Genomic DNA, 26,538 nt, shown 5'->3' with positions numbered 1-26,538 from the left:
AGAGAACAGAAAGATAGTGTGCCAGTATGCCAGCATTTATGAACAGTCCTGTGAAAACAAACCAATAAATACATGTGATAGAGGAAAAATCATTTAAGTGTGAAAGAAAATAGATTTCAATGTTAAGCTTCATTGTAATGGTTTAATTTTCCAACCTTCTCTTTTTATTGGATTTTTCCATCCAAAACCTGTTAGTTCCCAAGTTTTGAAAAGATCTTCATAATAGCAATAAATTATAGACCTGAAAAATACAACTGAAAGAAACATTGGAGACTTACAATTCAATATCTGACCACTTATGATTCTCTGGTTTCCTCCCCTCTATCCCTAAACAGACCACAGTGAGTGAATAAATATTTAAAATATTTGTTTCCAGTTCACAGTGTACATTTTTCATGTGAATCCCACATTGCATAATTAACATTTTCTGTGCATATGTGTCCATGTAAATGGAGAACTCAGTGCCTGGACTTTTACCTTATATAAAATCTGGGGAAAATAATGCAACTTCCCCCAAAAGATTTGGGATATGTTATGTGGTCCAATATGGAATTCTTCTACAAACTGTTTGCTCGGATTACCAGATTGGGACGAGGGAAACAATTGTTTGAGTTATGAGTCCTTGACTTTCTGGAACTTCATACAGCAGAAAAAGTATTTTAAATTCAGCTCAGGAAACAAAAGAAAAATGGAACCGCATGATTATGTCTAAAATGTTGGATTTGAGGGGCAACAACAGTGTCATGGACAGCACATGACAGAAAGGATCTTTTGCATAAATGAGTGAAAATTCATTTTCACTATTCAATTAAAGGGGAATGCCAGGGTCTGCTTAAATCCAAACAGGGAAATTGAAACAACTGATGCCATTCTCTCCTGTGCAAGGCTAGGGTAAGTAGCAAAGTAGTATGATGGAGCAAAGTAGTATTCCTTCCAGTCACTAGATCAGTGCTTCTCAAACTATCTGATGTGGGGGACCGGCAATTTTTTTTTTCCAATGTGCGCTCAGACCAGCAGCCGATGGCTTGCGGACCGGCAACGGTCCACAGACCACTACTTTGAGTAGCACTGCTCTAGATGACAAAATTCAACTGCAAAATACAGGAAGACCAGGCTTTAGGTTAGTTTTTAGGTTAGTTTTCAAATGTTTGGTTTGGCCACTGAAATGAAAAACTGGAAATCTACTTGAAAGATCCTGCTAATGCAGAATGCAGCTACCTATCTGTGTAATGAATTTGGCATGAATAATATTTGTATTGCGTCTGAGTCTGCTTAATAGTCCTGTTTACTTTGAAGTGTGATTCAGGATGTTGATGGCCTCTAAATCCTTTAGTAAATTGGAGCATAATTGTTTGAGAGAGCACCGATGCCACGGCTGTTAAGATCACTTTGGAGATTTTCTTCATTTCCAAAGCTTGAACAGTATATAGGTACAGGTCTTTCTCAGTAGAGTGGTTCTAGCTTTGGAATTGAAACTATCAAGCCTACATCTAGTACGTGTTGTAAAGGCCTTTTGGTTTTAGTGTCTGAATTTTTTTTTCCAGTTTTGTGCTCACTAATTAGTGTTTTAATCTCTCACCAAAGCACTTACCTGCCAGGGGAGTTGTCATTATAGAATTAGTAAAATAAATGTGTTCTTGTGGATTTTGATTGACATTTTCTTTCTTTTTAAACATTTTTCTGCAGGTTAATATTAATTCAATATGCTGACTTCTGCAGTCTTAATTGTATTTTTATGAGATATGGTTGAATAATATAGGCAAGTCGAGGACTTCTAAGATACTTTCAGGGCCCAGAAATTCTCACCATGGCAGGTTCCTGCATGCATACTTTTAAGCCAGGGTACAAGAGCATTCAGAGTTGCATACAGAACTTGGGCCTATGGATTAAGAGGGTCTAAGGGATGCTTTGAGTAAGAAATAAGATTTCATGTTTTGAAGCTTGAAATGTAGTGTTCTGGGGTAAGTCAGCTTAAAGATTCCAGACACAGCTTCTGAGAACTTTCTTTTTGGCACATGTTGAATATAAGGATTATATAACTCAGGCCAGTACAGTGCATGTAGTTGTTGACTAGTCTTGTTGTGTAGCTGCATGAATACTTGTCCTCAACAGGGTATTGGATATATGGTGTGAAATTTTCACCCCTGCTTCATATAGGTAAAGAGACCAGAGTGGCATAAAAGGGCCCCAGGAGAATTTCCCTGGCTGTCTCCTGAGGATCTCTGGCACAAGTGGCAGGCCAAAGGCATGGGTCGGGAACAAAAGGGGGTGGGACCACATCAGGTAGCACTGCAGAGGTTTTGGATAGCCCTGCTGCCTGTAGGCTGCAGGGCACAGCTTGCTGTAATTTAGCACCAAAAGGCTGCCAAAGTACACTAAAGACTACTCTGGCCACCAGAGCAGCCCAGAATCAGGAGAGCACAAATGTGGCTTACAGACAGCTTAGCACCACCTGCCCCCGACTGGCAAAATCTGTGCTGCACCTCACAAAATGTCACCCATAATATGGAAGAAAAAGGAAGAGGAACACTTGGTGGTTGTGATATACAAAACAGAAATGTATCCCTATAATTTCCAAAGCAGAAAATATTATTTCTGTATATGTACAGGTCCCAGTATTGTACCTCACTGTGGCTGCAAACCCTCCCGCACTCCACTGGTGGTGTGGGGTGGTGAGCCAGTGGCTCTGCCTCTGTTTCCCTCTTAATCTTGTCTTCTTCTGCTCCACCCGTCCTTCAACAGCTTCTGAGTTCAGGTGACAGCCCTCCAGTGATGTCATGTAACAGTCCCACCTCTTCGGGGTACCGAAAGTCCAAAATCAACACAAAGAAACAAACTTTTCTATGCCCTCAGAGAGGTCCTGGGTAGGCAGCATTGTTTCTCAGTTCCTGGCCCCAGCAACTTTTCTCTCCTACATTGAGAGTTCCAAGTCTTCTCTCCATCCCACCGTGCAACAAATGATCTGGGCTCTCCCATTTTAGCTCCTCCCTGGATGTTGGGTACCTGATTCAGGTGTCATGGGGAGGGAATGATTTGGCCCCCCACAGGCCATTAACTTGCTCCTGATTTGTGAGGTTTGTACGCCCCATCACATGCCTATTTTGTATAATTTAAAAATCATGCCTTTACAGTATTGGCCTTCTTTAAAGGTGATCTACAAAGCACTTTCAATGTTGTTCACTTTTTCAGCTTATGAAATTCATGATCTATGAAAAAAGAAAAGGAGTACTTGTGGCACCTTAGAGACTAACCAATTTATTTGCGCATAAGCTTTCGTGAGCTACAGCTCACTTTATCGGATGCATACTGTGGAAAGTTTAGAAGATCTTATTATATACACACAAAACATGAAAAATACCTCCTCCCACCCCACTCTCCTGCTGGTAATAGCTTATCTAAAGTGATCGCTCTCCTTACAATGTGTATGATAATCAAGTTGGGCCATTTCCAGCACAAATCCAGGTTTTCTCACCCCCCCCCCCCCCAAACTCACTCTTCTGCTGGTAATAGCTTATCCAAAGTGACCACTCTCCTTACATTGTGTATGATAATCAAGGTGGGCCATTTCCAGCACAAATCCAGGGTTTAACAAGAATGTCTGGGGGGGGGGTAGGAAAAAACAAGGGGAAATAAGCTACCTTGCATAATGACTAAGCCACTCCCAGTCTCTCTTCAAGCCTAAGTTAATTGTATCCAATTTGCAAATGAATTCCAATTCAGCAGTTTCTCGCTGGAGTCTGGATTTGAAGTTTTTTTGTTGTAAAATAGCGACTTTCATGTCTGGAATCGCGTGACCAGAGAGATTGAAGTGTTCTCCGACTGGTTTATGAATGTTATAATTCTTGACATCTGATTTGTGTCCATTTACTCTTTTACGTAGAGACTGTCCAGTTTGACCAATGTACATGGCAGAGGGGCATTGCTGGCACATGATGGCATATATCACATTGGTGGATGTGCAGGTGAACGAGCCTCTGATAGTGTGGCTGATGTTATTAGGCCCTGTGATGGTGTCCCCTGAATAGATATGTGGGCACAGTTGGCAACGGGCTTTGTTGCAAGGATAGGTTCCTGGGTTAGTGGTTCTGTTGTGTGGTATGTGGTTGCTGGTGAGTATTTGCTTCAGGTAGGGGGGCTGTCTGTAGGCAAGGACTGGCCTGTCTCCCAAGATTTGTGAGAGTGTTGGGTCATCCTTCAGGATAGGTTGTAGATCCTTAATAATGCGTTGGAGGGGTTTTAGTTGGGGGCTGAAGGTGATGGCTAGTGGCGTTCTGTTATTTTCTTTGTTAGTTCTGTCCTGTAGTAGGTGACTTCTGGGAAATCTTCTAGTTCTATCAATCTGTTTCTTCACTTCCGCAGGTGGGTATTGTAGTTGTAAGAATGCTTGATAGAGATCTTGTAGGTGTCTGTCTCTGTCTGAGGGGTTGGAGCAAATGCGGTTGTATCGCAGAGCTTGGCTGTAGACGATGGATCATGTGGTGTGGTCAGGGTGAAAGCTGGAGGCATGTAGGTAGGAATAGTGGTCAGTAGGTTTCCGTTATAGTGTGGTGTTTATGTGACCATCGTTTATTAGCACGGTAGTGTCCAGGAAGTGGATCTCTTGTGTGGACTGGACCTTACCTTCTTTTTTTCCCCCATAGATTCATTTTTGTCAGAATGCCTCTTTTCATGATTTTAAAATAGTGCTTGTAAGCCCCCTTCCTGACAACATGAGTGAGAGATTTAAGATTTAAACTATGCATCTAGCTTGATATTAGTTGTAGGCTTGGCAGAATTTTTATTTTTTATGACTTGATGGATAATAGTGATATTTATTTTTAAGCATTAGACAAAAGAAAAGTTTTAAAAGTTATTAGGACTTAAAATGTACATGCTAACATGTTAGAATATTTCATAAAAGCTTTGCAGGTCACCTTTATAATACACTTTTTATTTTTTAGCTGCAGACAGATTGAAGTGAAAGTACTATAGTTTACTTTAGAGCATCCTTCAGAGGGCCCTGAAGTTGTCTTTTGACCTAGGATTTCCTGTAAATGATGTATATTTTATTCTTCATCCAGAAGATATATAATTTTAAGGAAAAGATCCTGGTTATTTTTTTTTTTGCAAAGTTTGGAGATTGTCTGTATGTGTGAAAGGTCTTTCCTCATCCTCTTGTGTTTGTTTCAATACTACCAGTTGCACAATGTTTTTATTTGCCAAATCCAGCATATTTTCTGCACTTTGTGTAGGTTGGTTGTGAGAGGAGGTTAATTGGGTGGCATGGGAAAAGGAAGAATTAAGAACTGATTATGTACACAGAATTCCCTTTGAAATAATGGGAATTCTGTGTGTAGAGCTTGCAGGATCAGGACCCAGATCCTCAGGGTCCTGAGGGATCAGGGCCTAATTTTCACTGATGTCACCTTTGAGGATTTGGGCCTAGGCCATTAGGATGCAGTGCTATTGGAACCATATATTGCTACTATAGGAAATACTGATCCTGCTAAGTGCAAAGCTCCTTCTACGAGGTGTCGTACCCCTGAAACTTGTGATGGAGACCATGAGAGTGCAGGGCCTTTAGAAACTTGCAGGAGGATCTCTGCACCTTCCAGGATGAGGTCCATTATTAAGTGTAAAAATCTATAATAGTGCAAAGATTTCACATTCAAGTCAGAATGTAAAGGTTTTAGGGCTTGATCCCTGATGCTGAGCACTGCATCCCCATTCCCACAAAGCACTGACACATGTCGGAATGAGCACTCAGGCTCCATAGCAGCATTGAAATAAGTAAATTCTTAGAAAAAGAAATAAAATATTAAAGCAAAATACTTCATTTGGATATCATTTTATGCATCTGAAAATTGTAAATTTTATCATAATTTTAATCCAGAATTTAATCTGTAAGAAGGCAAAAACAAAAACAACCCCTCAAACAAACAAAGCAAGCCCAACAACCCCACTGTTAACACCTTTGAAGAACTAGACTCCTATTTTGATAAATAAAATTAGGAATTATGTACTTTACATATTAATTTGGGGTTAAATGAAAAGGAATTGTCTGATAAGACGTTGAAGAGTGATTTTTTCCCACTGTAACACTCCCATCTATCTGAAACAAAAGACTGATAAGAGTTTTTAAAAAAGAGTTTAATAGAAACCAGTTGAAGTATTTGGGAAAACTACACAGACTGGCCTTTATATAAACCTTTATTCTGCTTGTTTTGCATGTGCAAATAATTTGAGGGCGAAACCAATACTCTGTCCCCAGAGATGAGCTTTTACTGATGCCTCCTCCAGAAGTGCTCTTGATTAGGCATTGGCCTTTTGTGTTTTCTGGCTTATTTGAGAGTTGCTGATCCTTCTACAGTACATACTTAGCTGCTAAGTACTCCTGGCTCCTAAGCTTGAGAAATTCTAGGAAGATTGACAGTCTTTTCTGGGGTCAACGCACAACATTAGTAGTGTACTGCTCTTAGGCTGTGTCACTGCAAAGAGTTATGAACGTGCTTAACTTTACAGTTGAAGTCAATGGGACTGCTTGGTGTGTGTAAAGTTAAGCACATGCATAAATCTTGGCAGAATCAGGGCCTCACAGACCTAGTGTTGCCGGGAACAGGTATCTTTTTCTGAGTACTCCTACCTTTGGTGACCAGGAAAGGGGACAGTATGGAAAACCTGTATCTACATATTCCATGCCTACCATGTTTCTAAATGCTACATACTCACAGGACAGCCGTGAATCTGACCTTGGGCTTTTTCTTTACCCTCTCATTCCCAGGAGCAGTGCTGGACTCCATTTGTTGCTGGTAGAATGGAGGAATCAACCTTTCCCCCTCTCTAACATCATAAGAAGGCTTCTAAACTATTCTGCTGTGACTAGGATGGCCATTGAGCACATGCGCAGAATACCAGACATTCCGGACTTATGGGAGCGATGTTACACCACTCCTCCCTGCGTGATCCTGCCGCCACCATCATGACCTTGCATGAGGTCATGCTGGTGGGGACAGAGTGGTGCTGTCTTCAATATGGTGTCCTCCATCCCATGCAGTGTGATGCTCGACAAAACCATGTCCAGTTTTACATTCATACTGGACAGGGGACAAACCTTGAGGAAACAGAACTGTCCAGCTTAAAACGGAACACATGACCTGCCAAACTGTGACCTTTATTGCACCACAGTGGCTGACAACTTTTCCATGGTTGTATGCAATGATGTTGTAGCCATGACGGTTCCAGGATATTAGAGAGACAAGGTGGGTGACATAATATCTTTTATTGGATCAATTTCTGTTGGTGAGAGAGACAAGCTTTCGAGCCACACACAGCTCTTCTTCATGTCTTCTTGAGCTCTGTGTGGCTCGAAAGCTTGTCTCTCTCACCAAAAGAAGTTGATACAATAAAAGATACTACCTCAGTCACCATATGTCTCTAATTTTTCCCCTTGGCTATCAGACTGAAATGCCATAGTGGGAACCGTTGGCTACCTCAGGTAGGCACCTCTCAGCGGTATATAGCAGGATCCCGACTAGTCAGCATGGGAAGAAATGATTATTGGGGAATATTATGTGGCCCAGGAGCTGTCAGCCATTCAAAGAACATAGAAGCAAGTAATAGTGCTTTTTGATTGATGTGACAGAAATGAAAATGGACCCCAAAACTGCAGATGTGTTTAAAATACTTTGAATTCAGTCATTAATTTAGAATACATTTAAAGCTGCACATTTGTTATTTCACATTAACATGGAATTAAAAAGTTACAAGAAACTAATTTAACATCAATGAAATGCTCAGGGGGAAGAGCAAACTTTAATAATTATGGATGTGAAGAACTATAATTTTTGTCAGGTCAATATTCCCATTTGTATATAATTAAAATGTTTTAATTTCTTCTATGAATGATATTTGACATACTGTGTGTGTATAGGAACTCAAATGAACATCATGGAATTTAGTGCATTATCTCTTCCGCTTTAAGTTGTTCTTGCACTTTAGCCATATTTTTCACATAGTGCCATTTCCCTTTTGTGTCAAAATGCATGAACATATGTTAGGGTCCTTTAGGTAATAGAACAGTAAACAAAGGATATTTACAATCAGAACTGCAAATCATGCTGTCTTTGGATTTCAACCTTTAAAAACATGGGTGCTCATTCTGTAGACCTATGCTCCCTTTCTGTATTGTTTATGTACATAAACAAATAGGTAGTAAACTGATCAAGATGTTATGCTATTGATCTGACCTGTGGTTCTTACTCAGATAAACTCACATTGAAGCCAGTTTTGCCTAAGTAAGGGCTATTACAGCAGCATCTGCTTAATCAGAATGACCTCCATAAGTAGGTGGTCTTATCTGCCACTTAGGCAGAATTCCCAGTTATTGGAGGATGTAATTTCAATAGTAATGCTATCTATGGAGCTGAAGATGCAGAAACATAGACATTGCCATACTGGATCAGGATAGCCATCCATCTAATCTGGTATCCTGTCACTGACATTAGTTAGTACTAAATGCTTCAAAGGAAGGTCCAAGTAAAACCTGCAGTAGCCAGTTATTGTTTCTCCTAACTAGTCCCCTGCCCAATCAGTCCCAGTCTCCTCCTTGCTCCCAGTCCCAGTGTCCTGCAAAGCAAGTCTCAGTATTCCCTGCACTCCACTTCCCAGTTCCAGGTTCCCTCTCCCTTGATAGGTTCCTTGTTCCAATCTACTTACCCTGCCCCTCCTTTGCAGGTGTGACTCTTGTCCCCTCTGCATTTGAATCAGGCAGCTTCCTTCTCCACTCAGCTTGGGTCCAGCAGCAAGTCACAGAGTGCAGAAGAGCCTCCCTGTTCTTTGTTCAGGGACCCAGACCTTGCATGACCCTCATCAGCCCAAAGCTGCAATTGCAGGGAAAGTGCTGGTCAGCCTCAGGTTGGCGCATGCCCAGTGAAGACAATCTTAGGGAATTTAGCTACTAAAAATGACCATGTGTGAACTGAGATTATATTTCAAAGGTTTATAACTTGGCTTAATAATGTGGATAATCACATGGACAGCAAAAGACCTCCCTGCTCCAAAGCATGGAGCAATAGAGCTGTTCAAGGAAAAGATCATAAAAAAAAAAAATTAACACGGGCAAACAATATATTTTTCCTTAACTTCTTTCTTGGCAGTAACTGAACTGTTTGGGCTGAAATTTTTGGAAAAAAATTCAGTCTGAGGCAGACAGCTGGCATAGAAAATGTCACCCCAAATTGTTCAACTTTGGCAAAGTTATAAACAACTGAAAAGAGGGTCTAATAATGGGAAGTGTTGGGTAACCTTAATAATCAGTGCTATCAGCCCTGTCTATAATAATAATTAAAATACCTTTGCTCTTTTAAGAGATGGGAGAGAGAGGAAAATATATTGAAGAAAATGGAGTGAAAAGCTTAGACTGGAGAGAGACAAGCAATTGGCAAAAATAATTGACTGGCAGAAAGGATTTGTTGATGAGCATGTGAATAAAACTAGGAGGTCTGTTGAGAATGTCCAGGGGGGCATAACAGCATGTAGTAGAGAGGAGCAGGTAGCGAGAAAGCAAGGAGCAACTAAAGAATGTTTTGTCCCCAGATCGTACATACTTTGTGGTGGGCTTTGTAATCTGCATTGTCCAAGGAGCACAACGGTTTTAGCAGTTCATAGATGGAGATGTGGTCTCTAATGTAGCTTGGACCTGATCCATTAATTGTTTTAAGATTTTGGACCTAATCTTCAAACTGGCTATTATAACACCATTTGGCGAGACAGTAAGATATCATGGGTCTTGCTCTCTATATATGTTGATGATACCTGTCTGCATCTCTCATTCTCCTCTGATGCAATCACTGCCATGATGAGATGCCACAATGCTTACAAGAGATCAGCTTTTTGAATGAAGAGCAGCTGGCTCAAACTCAGCCCTGCCAAAACAAAAATGATCCTGGTTGGCCAGGGAGATGCTTTGAAGAACTAGCTGGGAAGCTGTCACTGTATCTAAAACTGAATGTGAAAACAACAGAAATACTCCCGCTGATGTAAAATGTGGCTACTTGTCTCCTCCATGGTTTAGGCTGCCATGAGCACATCACAGACAAGGCTCTACTCCCTCCAGTCATTCCCATAATAAAAACCAGCTGTTAAAAAGGTTCATGTGATTTTAAAATGTCATGGATGGTTCTATTTATGTAATCTTAGTCCTTCCTCACCTTCCCTGTTTTTTGTCTCTCTCACTTACTGTATCTATCTAAAATGTATACTGTAAGGTCCTTTGACAGTCCTGCATTCCATCTCCCATGAAGCACTTTTGGAAGTTATAACATCCTAATAATGAGGACAATATTGGGAAATTTTAATTGCAACTAATCTATATAAATCTCTTTGTATGTCAGAGCTCTAGTGGCTAATGCCTCCATGATAATTTGCATTTGTACTTGTCATGATACATTCAGTGTTCTTATAGCTGTGTTGGTTCTAGGATATTAGAGAGACAAGGTAGGTGAGGTAATATCTTTTATCTTTTGAGCTTACACAGAGCTGAAGAAGAGCTCTGTGTAAGCTTGAAAGATTGTCTCTCTCACCAACAGAAGTTGGTCCAATAAAATATTATATTAAATAAAATATAAATAATATTACCTCATCCACCTTGTCTCTCTAATGATGGTGTTTTGTCACAATTCACTGACAAATGGAAATTGCCTTGCATTTCTGATGAAAGTCAAACCTTTAATGTTTGCGTAGCATTTTAAACAGATAGAAACTATGTGAAGCTTTTCCGTTATTCCCTTATTTTGAAATGTATGATTTTTATTATAATTAAAACAGCCAATTACCATAGCTTGTCCCACATGATTAATTTTTGCATTTTGTGTGCTCTGTACCGAAGCTGGATAATGCAGATGAACAAGCAGCTCAGATCCGACGCGAACTAGATGGACGTCTACAAATGGCGGAACAAATGACAAAGGTAAATTATGATTGTCACTTTCATGACTGCAATTTTAAATGGTGTGTGTGAGTGCATGTGTACACGCCATATACCCTCCTGAATATTATAACCATTGATCCTTTTAAAAGAAAAAATAAGCAAATTAGGGCAGTTGTGCTGTGCAGCCGTTTGGAAGAACAGACTAGTTCCAGTCTAGTGCATTTGTCTGTCTGTCTGTCTGTCTGTCTCTCCTTTTTTATATATATATATATATATATATATATATATATATACACACACACATACAGAGAGAGAGAGGGAGACACCTTGATAAGTGATATATAGTGTGATCTGATTCTGCCATTGTCCGTGAACTCAATGGGAGAGAAAAGAAAGAGTGTGTGAAATTCATACACACATGAGTATGATATGGTATAAAATTTGTATCAGCATGAGTTTGGGATGGATTTTGGCATTACGAGTAGCAAAGCCATCAGAGAGTTGTGCAGGCCATCCTAAATGGAAGTGGATAGATTAAAGAGAATATTTTTTATAAATGTTTTAGAAAATTGGATCTATTTTAAACCAGACCAGAGTGCACCACTGACCTGTTAATGCGCATCAGCAGGGTCCATACGGACAATTAGTGAATGGCAAGCTAGTGCAGGGTAAATTTGCATGTCAGCTTGCTGTGAACTAAATGATTATGTAGACAAGGCCATATAATACTATGGCCCAGATCATGTCCTCCCATGTTAAAAACTGTGAGCGGAAGATAATGGGGAGTAAATCTCTGGCATTATTCATTAGGAGAGAACATCCCTAACTTTGTACCATAGGCCACATCACTCCATGGTTGGGGGCAGGATTTCCCAATTGCAGAAAGAGCCATATGAGCCTCTCCCAAACCTAGTATTCCCTGGGAGGCACTGGGCCATAAATAAGGAACTTCTATACTAGTTCTGTACTCTGGTGGCTCCCCAGCCCCTTGCTAGTGTAGCGCTAATGCATATCCCAATCATATATACGGTTTGCTCCATGTGTGTATTTAAAAACCCTTCTCCTCTTCTTCAGGTGCTTTCTCATGTCCGTTCCAAGTAGGTGTGTGCACGCCGCATGCACGGTCGTCGGAAGGTTTTCCCCGTAGCAGTACCCGTCGGGTCGGCTCTGGACCCCCTGAAGTCATGCCTTCATGGCAGTGTCTATAGGTTCCTGCCGAACCACCGCCTCCTCAGCTCCTTCTTAACGCCAGTGACGGTTGTGGAGCAGCTCTATTCTCTTGCAAGCGATCCACTACCGGACTTTTTCCTGTTGTACCTGTAAATAGTTAAAACTTAGTATTAGTTCCAGTAGTTTATAGTTAGCTAAGTTTTAGTTAGGGCTTTCCCCCACCACCTTTCCCTCCAAGGGACCAGGGCATGCCTCGGTCTCAAGGGTTCAAACCGTGCGGGTCCTGTCTGAAGCCTAAGCCAAAGGGAGACCCACATGACTGCTGCTTAAAGTGTTTGGGGAAGCCCATCAGACTGAGAAGTGCAAAATCTGCAGAAGGTTCCACCCTTGGACTAAGAAGGAGAGGGACTTTAGGGTGAAATTGCTCCTCATGGAGCCAGCCCTTTGTCCCCAGCCTGCACAGGTGGTATTCGACCCTAAGCCCAGCACTTCGGTGCGGAGTGCACCGGCCTCAGTAAGAGAGGCTGTGATGCCGTGAAAGGACTCGGGCTCCAGGGACCCTAAGCACCACCATTCCCCAGCGCAGAAGACCTCCTCCAGTGCAAGTGCCAGGCACCGCTCCCATTTGCCAGTGCCACACAAGAAAAAGACTGACAGAGGTTGCTCACCCACTAGAGTAGTAGAGCAAGGAGGCAACAGCAGGATGCATCCTGCACCGGGTCACCCTGTTCTGGCTCCGAATCAATCAGCACCGTCAACTCTGGCTTCACAGGGAGGTCCATCGAGTCCGTTTCTCATGGAATCCCTGGGGTGGGGTTGTCGGGTGGAGGAGTTAGACCTTCCCTCCACGCCAGACACCTTTGAGGCATGTAGGGACCTCATAGCGATGACGGTAGAGTCCCCCCACAGGCACCACAAAGAGGCACTGTGCCTTCTTAGGGAAAGCTGGCAATGATGCAGCACTCCTTGCCCTCACATTGGCACCGTTCCCCAGCACCATCTCGCTCTGCAACACCTTGGTCACTGAGGTCGGAGTCCTCATCTGACTCGGAGGAGGAGTTGTATGCGGCTAGGCGATGCTCCAGACAAGATGCTCCAGACAAGAGGAAGGGCAACCATTGACTATGAAGCCGTGGCCTCCACAGGGGCAGGTGCCTGCTCAGTGTCCCTTCTGGACCCCGTGGGCCTACCACCAAGCCCAAGAGCTGGAGTCCAGATCCTCGTCAGTGTTATTGGAGCATGGGCCCCTCCATCATCATCATTTGTAGCCCATGAACCTCCATGAGGCCAAGAGATGGGCACGCAGGCCTGCACTGAGACCACAGCAGGACTGGCACCGGGGCCAGTACCAGGATGTGTCGGTGCAGTGGGATCTCCTCAAGCTGGAGGGTCAGGAAGACCTGGTGCCTCTGAAGGCATCTTCCTTATCCTCCCCTGATGAAGCATTGGCGGGCACATCCACCACGCTTCCGGCCATGAACAACAGAGCCCACCAGGAGTTGCTCAGAAGGGTGACTCAAAATTTGAGCATGCAGGAAGAGGAGGTGTCGGAGGAGACCGACCCCATGGGTGACATTCTGGGGTGGCTTTTCCCCTCATTAAGACCATCCAGAATACTACTAAAGCACTGTGGCAAAAGCACGCCTCCCCTCCCCACACAGACAAAAGGGGTGGAGAGGAAGTATTTTGTGCCTTCAAAAGGGTATGAGTACCTGTGCATTCACCCTCAGCTGGGCACTCACTCAGGTTGCCAACGAAGAGGAAAGGCAAGGATAGTCGGGACCCACTCCTAAGTCCACGGAGGTGAAGAAGCTGGATCTCTTCGGTAGGAAAGTATATTCTACCAGGTGGGGGTGGGGGGTCCAGCTTCACAATCCCAACCAGCAGGCAGTCCTAAGCTGCTACAGTTTTAACTGTTGGACTATGTTGTCCAAATTCAAGGAGCTAGTTCCAGTGGACTCCCACTAGGAGTTTGCTGCTGTTCTTGAAAAAGGCAAGGTCATCGTGAGGACCTCCTTACAGGCCTCCCTAGATTCGGTGGACTCAGCAGCTCATACTTTGTCGGCAGTCGTAGCCCTGAGAAGGAGTTCATGGCTTCAGGTGTTGGGACTCCCGCACAAAGTCCATCAGACAATCCAGGACTTTCCTTTGACTGTTTAGGGCTTTTCTGGGAGCAAACAGACTCTAAGCTCCATAGTCTGAAAGACTCACGGGCAATACTAAAGTCCCTGGGGCTTCATATGCCAGACCTCCCGACAGAGGAAGCATTTTAAGCTGCATTTTACCCCTTGCTTCTACCCTGCCCCACCTACATAGGACTATAGCAAGAAGCAGGGCAGGAGTAATAGACGGAGATCCTTTCAGTTGAACTTGAACCAGGGCCTGGGTTCAGCGAAGCAGTCCTCAATCTGCAAGCCAAACTTGGAAGGTGGACATGGGGGGCAATGCACCAATGCAGATCCTGGATCCTTCCCCTCGCTTTGTAAATCATCTATCCCATTTCTACCATGCCTGGGCACAAATCACCTCAGACCAATGGGTCTTGAGCATGGTAGAATTGGGATATTCCCTCCAATTCTGTTCACTCCTTCCCCATCCCTCTTCAGGGACCCTTCTCACGAACAACTTCTCATGCAGGAGGTGCAAACACTCCTACAACTCGAGGTGGTAGAGGAGGTCCCTCTGGAGTTCAGGGGCAGAGGGTTCTGTTCCTTGAGATGTGGAAAATATTGTTAGTCTTTATGTACTTGGTAGTATATTTAGAGATGCATGTGTCTGAATAACTCTGTTTTTCCTAGAGTTCCAGGAAGAAATCCCAGCCAGTGTTTCACCCTAGCTGAGATTTGGGGGGCGTGTCATAAATATAAAGGGAAGGGTAAACCCCTTTAAAATCCCTCCTGGCCAAAGGAAAAATCCTCTCACCTGTAAAGGGTTAAGAAGCTAAAGGTAACCTCGCTGGCACCTGACCAAAATGACCAATGAGGAGACAAGATACTTTCAAAAGCTGGGAGGAGGGAGAGAAACAAAGGGTCTGTGTCTGTCGGTACGCTGCTTTTGCCGGGGATAGAACTGGAATGGAGTCTTAGAACTTTAGTAAGTAATCTAGCTAGGTATGCGTTAGATTATGATTTCTTTAAATGGCTGAGAAAAGAACTGTGCTGAATAGAATGACTATTCCTGTCTGTATGTCTTTTTTGTAACTTAAGGTTTTGCATAGAGGGATTCTCTATGTTTTGAATCTAATTACCCTGTAAGGTATCTACCATCCTGATTTTACAGAGGTGATTCCTTTACTTCTATTTCCTTCTATTTCTATTAAAAGTCTTCTTGTAAGAAAACTGAATGCCTTTTCATTGTTCTCAGATCCAAGGGTTTGGGTCTGTGGTCACCTATGCAAATTGGTGAGGATTTTTACCAAACCTTTCCCAGGAAGTGGGGTGCAAGGGTTGGGAGGATTTTGGGGGGAAAGACGTGTCCAAACTACGTTTCCCAGTAAACCCAGTTAGAGTTTGGTGGTGGCAGTGGATATTCCAAGGGCAAAGGATAAAATTAATTTGTACCTTGGGGAAGTTTTAACCTAAGCTGGTAAAAGTAAGCTTAGGAGGTTTTCATGCAGGTCCCCACATCTGTACCCTAGAGTTCAGAGTGGGGGAGGAACCTTGACAACAACACTCACTATCAATTTACAGTTCTCCCTTTCAGCCTCTCGGCGGCCCCTTGGATGTTCAGCAAATGCATGTTGGTTATGGCAGCTTTCCTGTGGAAGTGGCAACTGCAAGTATTTCTGTACCTAGATGACTGTCTAATCAAAAGCCGCTCCAAGGACAAAGTTGGAGGTTCATGTGAGCCTACTTCGGACAACATTCCACAGGCTTAGTCTGATACTGAACACTGTGAAATGGACCCTAGCCCTGACTCAGAGGATAGAGTTCATAGGAGGTCTCCTAGACTCTGGTCAAGCCAGGCATTTCTTCCGGAAACTTGCTTTCTCACCATGGGCGCCATCATAGAGGAACTCAGGCGATACCCTACCACTACGGTTCAAAATTTCCTGAAGCTGCTCGGCCATATGACCATTTGTACTTATGTAGTACAGCATGCCAGGTTGCGGCTCCGTCCCCTTTAGGCGTGGCTAGCCTCATTGTATAGGCTGAACCGAGACTGTCTAGACAAGTTGGTCACACTCTCTCCTCCAGTTATTGAGTTCTTCCGGAGGTGGCTTGACCTGCAAGTGTTGTGTGTGAGATTGACCTTCTCTGGGCCCCAACCTTCGCTGTCTCTAGTAACATACGTGTCGGAGATGGATTGGGAGGGCGGGGATGCACTTCGGAAGAATCAGTCTCTGGTCCCAAGCAGAACTTCTGCTGCACATCAATATAAGGGAACTATGTATCATTTGCTGTGCTTGCCAGATGTTACACATCTTCCCTCCAGATGGATTTGAATCAGTATTGACAAACAATACAACAGCAATTGTCATAAATGTAAAGGGAAGGGTAACCACCTTTCTGTATACAGTGCTATAAAATCCCTCCTGGCCAGAGGCAACATCCTGTTACCTGTAAAGGGTTAAGAAGCTCAGCTAACCTGGCTGGCACCTGACCCAAAGGACCAATAAGGGGACAAGATACTTTCAAATCTTGGGCGAGGAAGGCTTTTGTTTGTCCTCTTTGTTTATGTGATTGTTCTCTCTTGAGACTGAGAGAGGCCAGACAGAAATCCATCTTCTCCAACCCATCCTAATCCAAGTCTCCAATATTGCAACCAGTATAGGTAAGCCAGGCAAGGCAGATTAGTTTATCTTTTGTTTTATGTGAATTTTCCCTGTGTTAAGAGGGACGTTTATTTCTGGTTTCTGTAACTTTAAGGTTTTGCCCAGAGGTGGATCCTCTGTGTTTTGAATCTGAATACCCTGTAAAGTATTTTCCATCCTGATTTTACAGAGATGATTTTTACCTTTCTTTTCTTTAAATAAAATCTTTCTTTTAAGAACCTGACTGATTTTTCCATTGTTCCAAGATCCAGAGGTTTGGGTCTTTGACGATTTTGTAACCAATTGGTTCGGATATTATTCTCAAGCCTCCCCAGGAAAGGGGGTGTGTAGGGATTGAGGAGATATTTTTTCGGGGAAGACGTCTCCCAAGTGCTCTCTTTCCCTGTTCTTTGTTTAAAACGCTTGGTGGTGGCAGCATACTGTTCAAGGACAAGGCAAAGTTTGTACCTTGGGGAAGTTTTTAACCTAAGATGGTAAGAATAAGCTTAGGGGGGTCTTTCATGCAGGTCCCCACATCTGTATCCTAGAGTTCAGAGTGGGGAAGGAACCGTGACAGCAATGATCTATATAAACAGACAGGGTGGTACTCCCTCTTCTCCCCTGTGCCAGGAAGCCCTCAAGCTGTGGGACTTCTGCATTGCCCACTCCATACATCTGCAGGCATCTCACGTTCCAGACTCTCAGAACAAACTGGCCGATCATCTCAGCAGGTCTTTTCACAACCACGAGTGGTCCTTCCGCCTGGATGTCGCAATATCTTCCAAAGGTGGGAATTTCCCCAGACAGACTTGTTAGCAACACGGTGCAACAGGAAGTGTCAGCAGTTCTGTTCCTTCCTGAATCATGGCCTGGGCTTGCTCACAGACACCTTTCTCCTCCGTTGGAATAGGCACTTGCTGTATGCATTCCCGCCCTTCCTGCTCGTACGCAAGATCCTGCTGAAGGTCCGCAGAAAAGGAGCATCAATTATCTTGATAGCACCAGGATGGCCATGTCAACACTGGTTCACCATGCTTCTAGACCTGTCAGTGGACACATCCATAACACTTCCCCGGATCCCCAACTTGATCACACGGGGTCATGGTCCCCTCCAGCATCCCAATCTAGAGACTCTCCACCTCATGGCAAGGAAACTCCATGGATAAACCCCTTGGCGCTCACATGCTTAGACTCCGTTAGGGAGGTTCTTCTTGGCAGCAGGAAACCATCCATTCAAGCCACTTATCTGCCTAAGTGGAAGAGATTCTCAATTTGGTCACTGCAAAAAGACACTTTGCCATTACAGTCATTGATTCCTTTTATTCTGGATTATTTACTGTACCTAAACCAGCAAGGCCTGGCAGTGTCATCAATAAAGGTGTACCTGGCTGCCATCTTGGCTTTCCACCCCGGTTCTGCTGGCCGGTCAGTATTCGCTAACCCCAGGGTTGGCCACTTCCTCAAAGGACTAGATAGACTGTAATGTCAGGTAAGACAGCTGATTTCCCCCCCATGGAATCTCAATCTGCTGCGCTCAAGGCTAGTGGGCCCTCCTTTTGAGCCCATAGCAACATGTTCTTGCCTTTATCTTTCCTGGAAAGTGGCATTCCTAGTGGCTTTAACTTCAGCCAGGAGGGTGTTTGAGCTTAAGAGCTTGACGTCTGAGCCCCTTTATACTGTTTTTACAAGGACAAGGTCCAGCCTTCCTCCCAAAGATAGTTTCGCAAAATCATGCGGACCAGGACATTTTTCTTCCACTGTTCTTCCCTAAGCAACATGCTAGTAACCGTGAACAGATGCTCCACTCCCTGGATGTCAGACGAGCATTAACTTTTTACATTGAATGGACGAAGCTGTTTCTAAAGTCAATACAGTTTTTCATTGCAATTGCTGAGCGGATGAGGGGGCTGCCGGTGTCGTCCCAAAGGATCTTGTCATGGATTATGGCCTGTATCGGGGCATGCTACAATCTAGCAAAGACTCCTGCCCCAGCGTTGACAGTGCACTCCACAAGAACGCAGGCTTCCTCGGTGGCATGCCTGGCACAGGTTCCCATTCAAGGCATCTGCAGGGCAGCGACGTGGTCGTTGATCCACACCTTTACATGACACTACACGATTACTCAGCAGGCTAGAGATGATGCCACATTTGGTAGGGTGGTGCTGCAGTCTGTGATTCAGTGAACTTTGACCCCTCCTCCTGGGAACTGCTTCGGAGTCACCTAGTTGGAATTAACATGAGCAAGCACTTGAAGAAAAAAACAGTTACCTACCTTTCATAACTCTTGTTCTTCGAGATGTGTTGCTGATGTCCATTCCAAGACCCACCCACCTACCCCTCTGTTGGAGTACTCTGGCAAGAAGGGACTGAGGAGGTGGTGGGTCAGCAGGGACCTATATACACTGCCATGAAGGCGCGACTCCAGTGTGTTCCACAGCCGACCTGATAGATGCAGCTAGGGGAAAAACCTTCCGACGACTGTGCATGCAACGTACTTGGAATGGACATGAGCAACACATCTCAAAGAACAACAGTTACAAAAGGTAGGTAACCATTTTTTTCTTAGAGTCTCTCTGGTGGTGGCAGAATGCGGCCACTTCGGGACACCATGATGTTTTGTAGAATAGCAGAAGACAACTGTTTACTCCAGTCATGATGGGGGTTTTTTAATAGGGGAAGGAATGGAGAAGCAAAGATAATCCCTCTCAGGACTAGTTGGATGAAATCTGAATAATAATTCTGCTGGGTAAGCTTTCTAAAAAGTAAAGCTTACTTTTTGGATGATTAAAATTCATTTTAAAGGAAGTGAAAATGCTAATATGACTTCCACTAAAGTTTAGTTCCATTCCTCCTCTGCTCTGTTGCTACTCTAATTTCTTCCTTTACATAAGTGAATATTCTGGAAATATGTAGATTTTGCAATCTTTCTAAACAGGTTGGAAATGTCATGGCTTCTGTGTACCAAGGGCATGATTTTGCACAGAGCAAGGAAAATCCCAGCTGCCATTTTGGATATACTGCACAAGGGGTGAAGTTCCATGCCTCCTAGAATCTTCTAAATCTTTGTTTACAGTTATGGGAAGTCCTTTTACAAGGGCCTTTCCTTGTTGATAATCCTGCCTTTTCCTGTTGATAATCCATAAAAAATACCTGTTGCTGTAGATATGAGAGCCCCAGAGGTCACCCAAGAAATCAGGTGCTTCAAAATTAACAAAAAGAGGAAACATCATAAAAAGTTTTTATATTCTTGTTATAGTTCACAACTAGGAGATTTTATCTAGAAATCATTTCCACTTCATAAAGTGGTTTATAAAAATGGTTACTATTCTGTAGTTCAGACATTTCTAAAAGGAGTACAACTGTCACATTCTTCTGTACCAGATGTGGACTGGTCACAGAGCTTGCTTATACACACCAGCTGCATTCATCATAAAATCCTTTAATGCTCTGCCAGGTATGACTAAAGTTCCTTTAAATAATATCTTTTACACACAGTGCTATGTAGTGGCTGAACAATATACTACAGTTTAGCATTCCATTACATCTCCCCCTTTGAGTTCTACATTCTTATCCTTTACAATAAGTTCAGTACATATCAGTCTAAGTGTCTCTGAATTGTTCTGGTTTTTTAATTACATGACCTGAACACATAACACCTTGGATATCTAAGTGTCCATTAGTTGCAACGACTTGCTGTGATCACTTCGGAATCTTTGAGTTATCTTTTTGTTCTGCGTCTATCATCTATAGAGTTGACTTTGTTGATTGTTCTTTCTGAGGAACAAGCTGTAGATGTTGACTGTTTCGGTTGAACTCTCCACTATTGGTCACGATCACATGATCTGGGCATTGAATTCTTTTTCTATGCGACAGCTGGAGTTGTCCATATTTTTTTTCTATCCAATTTGACATGAACATGGTCACCAGAAGCTAGACCTGGCAGTTCTCTAAATGAATGATGTCTGTTGTAAAAATGTTTATAGGCTCTTTAGCTTTTTTTTATTGGATTTGGCTACTCTTTTCATGTCTGGCCACTTAAAAATAGATTCTTTTCCAAAGTTGGAACAGTAGTTCTGAGTGTGCTGGACTATATCCAGTAGCCGCCATTGGTGTTACTCTGTGACGCAAAAGAGCAAGGAATGGCTCTTCCTGCTGTAGGATTTTCTTGGCTGTCTGTACAGCTCTCTCAGCCTCTCTACTCACTTTTGGGTAATATGGGCTGCTATTAATATGACCAAAATCATATTTCGTTTGGAATGACTTAAATTCTCCTGCAGTACTTTGTGATCCATTGTCCATCACTAGTTGTTTTGGAATACCGTAGTGAGGAAAAGTGCACTTCAGGTTCTTGATAACACTGTGACATCCTATGTCTTTCAAGTACATTATTTCTATATCCTGGAAAAATAGTCCAGTATGACCAGGTAATACTGAATTTGCATAAATTTGCAGCTAGTCTTTTCCAAAGTCTCTCTGGTAAGGGTGTTTATATAGTATATGGCTCAGTATTGTCTCTTTTTTAGTTGATTTGCACTGGATCTTCTTTCAAAAGTGTAATATCAAATCCTCCATTGAGTTCTTCTGCCTTTCTCACTAGGCCCATTGTGGCTGCCACACTGTAACTGACAAGGTTGTTGGTCTGTGGTCCGTTGATCACATGCAGTCAGAATACATGGCTTTTGTCATTGTAAGTTGTTTCTGTAGTGAACTGGCAATGCAGTTCAGAATACCTCCCGGGCTAGTCAGAGCTGTGTCAGGAGACTTCTAGGGTTGAAGGTGATCGTAAGTCCCATCAGAGAGGGCTATGATGTCAGCTCCTGAGTCAATTTTAAAGTCAATAGTATTTCCATGAATATTCAGATTCACTCTCCAGGCAGGTTCTATGTCATCCTAAGTGATAGATCCCAGAAACAGTAGCTCTTGATTGTCCATAATAGGATTCAGCTACCTTACTGTTGCGGCAAACTGTTGAAACATGTCCATATTTCATGCATGCATTACACTGTGCACCTCTGGCTGGACATGCATCATCTCTTGGGATATGAGCATATAGTCTGGAATTTGTCCCTCTTAGCCTAGCAGTTCTCTCTCCTTGCCTCAGGGGTTTTATGATAATGACTTTTCACTTTCAAGTGTCTGTTTATAGTTTTCAAGCTAGTTTCCTTTTTGTTCTGTTCTTTGACTAATTCTGACAGCTTTGCTATTTTGTATAACTGTGGCTAGGGTTAAATCTCTCTTCACTTGTAGCTGATGTGAAAGGTTTTTATCAAGTAACCCAATAACTAGCCTGTCTGATATTTTCATGTTTTGCATTTCCAGAATCTCAGTTTTCAGCCAATATATGTAGAGCTCTTATAAAACATACAACATTTCCCTTGGTTCTTGAATTCTCTGCTGCAAAAAAAATGCTCTTTTATAAACCACATTTCTCTGGAGTATAAAGACATAGCCAGACTTAGCCAGAACTCTTTCACGGTCATGTTTGTGACTGAAATCCTTTGATTTTACAAAGACAATATATGCTCTGCTTGCTTCCCCATAGAATAAATTACAGAAAATACGTGTATATTGCCAATTTCTTTGTGGAGTTTGTTTGCAAAGCAAAATCTTGCAAAATTATTGTTTCCAGTCTGTCCATTGTGAATGTTTGTCAAAGCTGAAGTTCTCTGGGGCATTGAAGAGTAGCATGTTGATGAGGTCCTACAACTTTTGTTGCTTTGTTCTTTCAGTCTATAACCTTTGTTGATGTTTTTCTTCTGTTTCTGTTCTTACTTTATTTCTGACACCATGCCATGTTCTTCTGTATCAGATATGGACTTCTCACAGAGCTTGCTTATACACATGAGCTCTGTTCATCATAAGATACTTTAATGGTCTCCCAGATATGACTGAAGTTAGTTTAAAAATGGTATTGTTCACACAGTGCCACCTAGTGTCTGAACCGTATAAATACCATTTACCATTCCATTACAACAACATTTTAAGACTGGCTTCTTGCACTCAGATGAATTGTTTGTCATGTCAAGTATTCCCAGATAGCTTTTATTTTCGACAATCAAAATTAGGAATTATGGATTCTTTCCTTGACAGCTGTTTTTTTTTTTTACCAGCAGTGATCTAACTTAAAAAGAGTAACAGATCTACAGTTTTTGGTGATCAACATATATTTTTAAAGTTTCCCCAGCACATGGTATTTTAAAATCTGAACCATTTTTTCCTGTAAAATATCATATTCATTTTTATATTAGAGTTCATAATTCTACTGTCACACCTAGTGAATGCAAGAACGTTAGTGTTGATCTAGGATAGGATAGAGCAGGGGTGGGCAAACTTTTTGGCCCGAGGGTCACATCAGGGTGCAAAAGTGTATGGAGGACCGGGTAGGGAAGGCTGTGTGTCCCCAAACAGCCTGGCGCCTTCCTCCTATCCAACCCCTCCCACTCTCTACCCCCTGACTGCCCCCCTCAGAAATCCCAACCCATCCAACCCCCCCTGCTCCTTGTCCCCTGACTGCCCCCTCCCGGGACTCCCGCCCCCTGGGACCTTACCCCCTATCCAACCGCCCACTGTTCCCCATCCCCTGACCACCTCCCCCTCCCCCCAAATCTCCACCCCATCTAACTGTTCTCTGTCCCCTGACAGCCCCCTGGGACCCCCTGCCCGTTATGCACCCCGGTCCCCTTACCATGCTGCTCAGGGCAGCATGTCTGGCAGCTGCGCCGCCCAGCCAGAGCCAGATATGCTGCTGCGCTGCCCTGCATTAACGTGCAGCCCCGCCACCCAGAGCGCTGCCCACGCGGTGGCACGGCTGCAAGGAAGGCAGAACACTGGGAGAGGGGCCGGGGGTGAGCCTCCCTGGGCCAGGAGCTCAGGGGCAGGGCAGGACGGTCCTGCAGGCTGGATGTGGCCCGCGGGCTGTAGTTTGCCCACCTCTGGGATAGAGTCATTCAAGAAGACAAACTACAGTATGTTTATTATCTCTTTCCAGCTGACAGAGCTTAGAAACATATATCAAGTATATCTTGGTATAATGGATTTTTATCCATATTAGCAAATTATGCCACAGTTGAGAGAGCTTTTTGCTTTCCTGTAAATATTCACTTCACAATAAAAATTGTCCCATTAACAGCAGAATAAAAAGACACTCATATCATCTGATATTTGTTAGCCACAAGTTTGAGCTCTCTGTAGAGCATGTAAGTCACAGGAGTACTGCAGTAATGTTGAAATGCTAGTGCCAATATCCTGGCCAAACTCCAGCTCATGTAATCGTATCCAATGATTCAGTGATTGACTGTTCAGTTTCTTTCCTACTTTCAACTGCCTGTTATTTTTCAGTCTTCAAAATGAGCAAGCAAATATTGCATTTCAGTAATGGGTGAATTGATACTTGAGATTTAGAGACCAGTTCTGGACCTGCTTCCAGCTCCAATAGGTCACTCTGGCTGCATGCAGAGACCATAGAGGATCCACAAGCAGCTGGGGAAGAATTCCACCTGCACAGGAGCAATGTAGAGTTCATGTAAACGGCATTACAGTACCTCCCTTGCAGCCTGCAGTGTGCAGAGTGGGGTTGGGCAGGGGTGTGGAGGGGACTTACTGAATGCTATGGGGGTATTCTGGCAACTTGAGGGAAGGGTGCAAACTAAGCCCCATTAGCATAGATGACCCTCTCTCTTAACTGATGGCCTATTTTATATTTTTTCACTTTTCATTACCTATCCCAGTAAGAATGGAGTGACAAGTACTTTCACTTACTTTAATAGGTAGGCTGACGCATCTTAGGGGTGTGTGTATGTTTGTGTGTGTGAGAGAGAGATATCCTATCTGTGATCCAGGACTAGTCAAGTATCTCTCAGACATGAGGGAATGATACTCACCAATGATCAGAGAAGCACACACAGAAATAGAAATAAGAATTCCCTATAGCGCTTTTTAACATAGCTTATATCCCTATGAAAATAAGTAAATAAAAGCTGATAACCATAACATAACATTCACTGTACTTGGGGTTTTAGATTAAATGCTTTAATTTTTAAAAGTCTGTTTGTGTTTGTTTATTTTGACCTTAAGAAGAATGCACAGTTTAAGTTTCTTTAAGTTGCATTTTGACTTAGCCTTTACTTTCAAAAGTTTAGGGAGATAATTCCAGCCGTAGTCTGCATCATGTTTATCCATGGTCCCTTTCTCTAATAGCATAGGTTTGGACCAGTGGAAAATTTCTTTGACCTTATACATTGAGACACATTCTTTTTGGCAGTATTTGCTTCATAACAGGGCTTTATTAAACTTTTTTCTTTTAATTATTTTATTAGGTCTGCCCATGATTATAATACACGTTTATGAGCTAGGCCGATATAATTTAACAGGATCGTAGCTAATAGGGTTCAATATAAATTATTCTAAACAATCTACAGAGTCTAATAGAAAAATGTTTCTTATCTATAGAATGTTTAGATTAACCTGTGGAATTCAGTGGCCTGGGTATAATTCTCTATTAGATTCCATTGGATTTTTCCATAAGGGAACTTGTAAGATATGGGAGAAGACTACTTGAGATGTTTGTTCCGTTTCATTGCCACATACTATAGCCCTTTCCTTCCTGTTCAGTATCCTATGCTAATTAACAGATATTCATTTATTTTAGTATTTAGTAAACTAAAATACTTTGATCTTATTTCTCCCCCTCCACGTTTTTGTTTGTTTTTATATGCATGAAAATAGAAATAGTTCTGTTGAGTTTTGTAACTTCTCTGCCAGTTTCTTTCATTTATGTGAAGCTCACGTGGTGCGTCAAGATATATCAGACAGTGAAAATGCAACATGCTTTTCATTATAGCAAAGCTCAACTCATTTGTGACTTCACTTCAGTCCTTTCCATGAATCATAGAATCATAGAATATCAGGGTTGGAAGGGACCCCAGAAGGTCATCTAGTCCAACCCCCTGCTCAAAGCAGGACCAATTCCCAGTTAAATCATCCCAGCCAGGGCTTTGTCAAGCCTGACCTTAAAAACCTCTAAGGAAGGAGATTCTACCACCTCCCTAGGTAACGCATTCCAGTGTTTCACCACCCTCTTAGTGAAAAAGTTTTTCCTAATATCCAATCTAAACCTCCCCCACTGCAACTTGAGACCATTACTCCTCGTTCTGTCATCTGCTACCATTGAGAACAGTCTAGAGCCATCCTCTTTGGAACCCCCTTTCAGGTAGTTGAAAGCAGCTATCAAATCCCCCCTCATTCTTCTCTTCTGCAGGCTAAACAATCCCAGCTCCCTCAGCCTCTCCTCATAACTCATGTGTTCCAGTCCCCTAATCATTTTTGTTGCCCTTCGCTGGACTCTCTCCAATTTATCCACATCCTTCTTGAAGTGTGGGGCCCAAAACTGGACACAGTACTCCAGATGAGGCCTCACCAATGTCGAATAGAGGGGAACGATCACGTCCCTCGATCTGCTCGCTATGCCCCTACTTATACATCCCAAAATGCCATTGGCCTTCTTGGCAACAAGGGCACACTGCTGACTCATATCCAGCTTCTCGTCCACTGTCACCCCTAGGTCCTTTTCTGCAGAACTGCTGCCTAGCCATTCGGTCCCTAGTCTGTAGCTGTGCATTGGGTTCTTCCGTCCTAAGTGCAGGACCCTGCACTTATCCTTATTGAACCTCATCAGATTCCTTTTGGCCCAATCTTCCAATTGGTCTAGGTC

The 26,538-nt window shown here is 43.0% G+C and overlaps 1 protein-coding gene across 22 annotated transcripts in view; it reads left to right on the top strand.

Moving 5' to 3' along the window:
- Window positions 1-26,538, top strand: part of CADPS2 (calcium dependent secretion activator 2) — a 593,917-nt gene that overhangs the window by 216,682 nt on the left and 350,697 nt on the right. For 21 of the 22 annotated variants that reach the window (XM_073328224.2, XM_073328216.2, XM_073328210.2 and 18 more), the window contains exon 4: window positions 10,865-10,945. The exons of the other annotated variant lie outside the window; for it this stretch is intronic. In XM_073328224.2, the coding sequence (XP_073184325.1) occupies window positions 10,865-10,945 (81 nt within the window). The remainder of the gene's footprint in view (window positions 1-10,864; window positions 10,946-26,538) is intronic. 22 annotated transcript variants of the gene reach the window in all.

This window comes from Lepidochelys kempii, chromosome 1, assembly GCF_965140285.1.
Source record: "Lepidochelys kempii isolate rLepKem1 chromosome 1, rLepKem1.hap1, whole genome shotgun sequence".
Taxonomy (NCBI): Eukaryota; Metazoa; Chordata; order Testudines; family Cheloniidae; genus Lepidochelys; species Lepidochelys kempii.
This window is presented reverse-complemented; position numbering and strand designations above follow the sequence as displayed.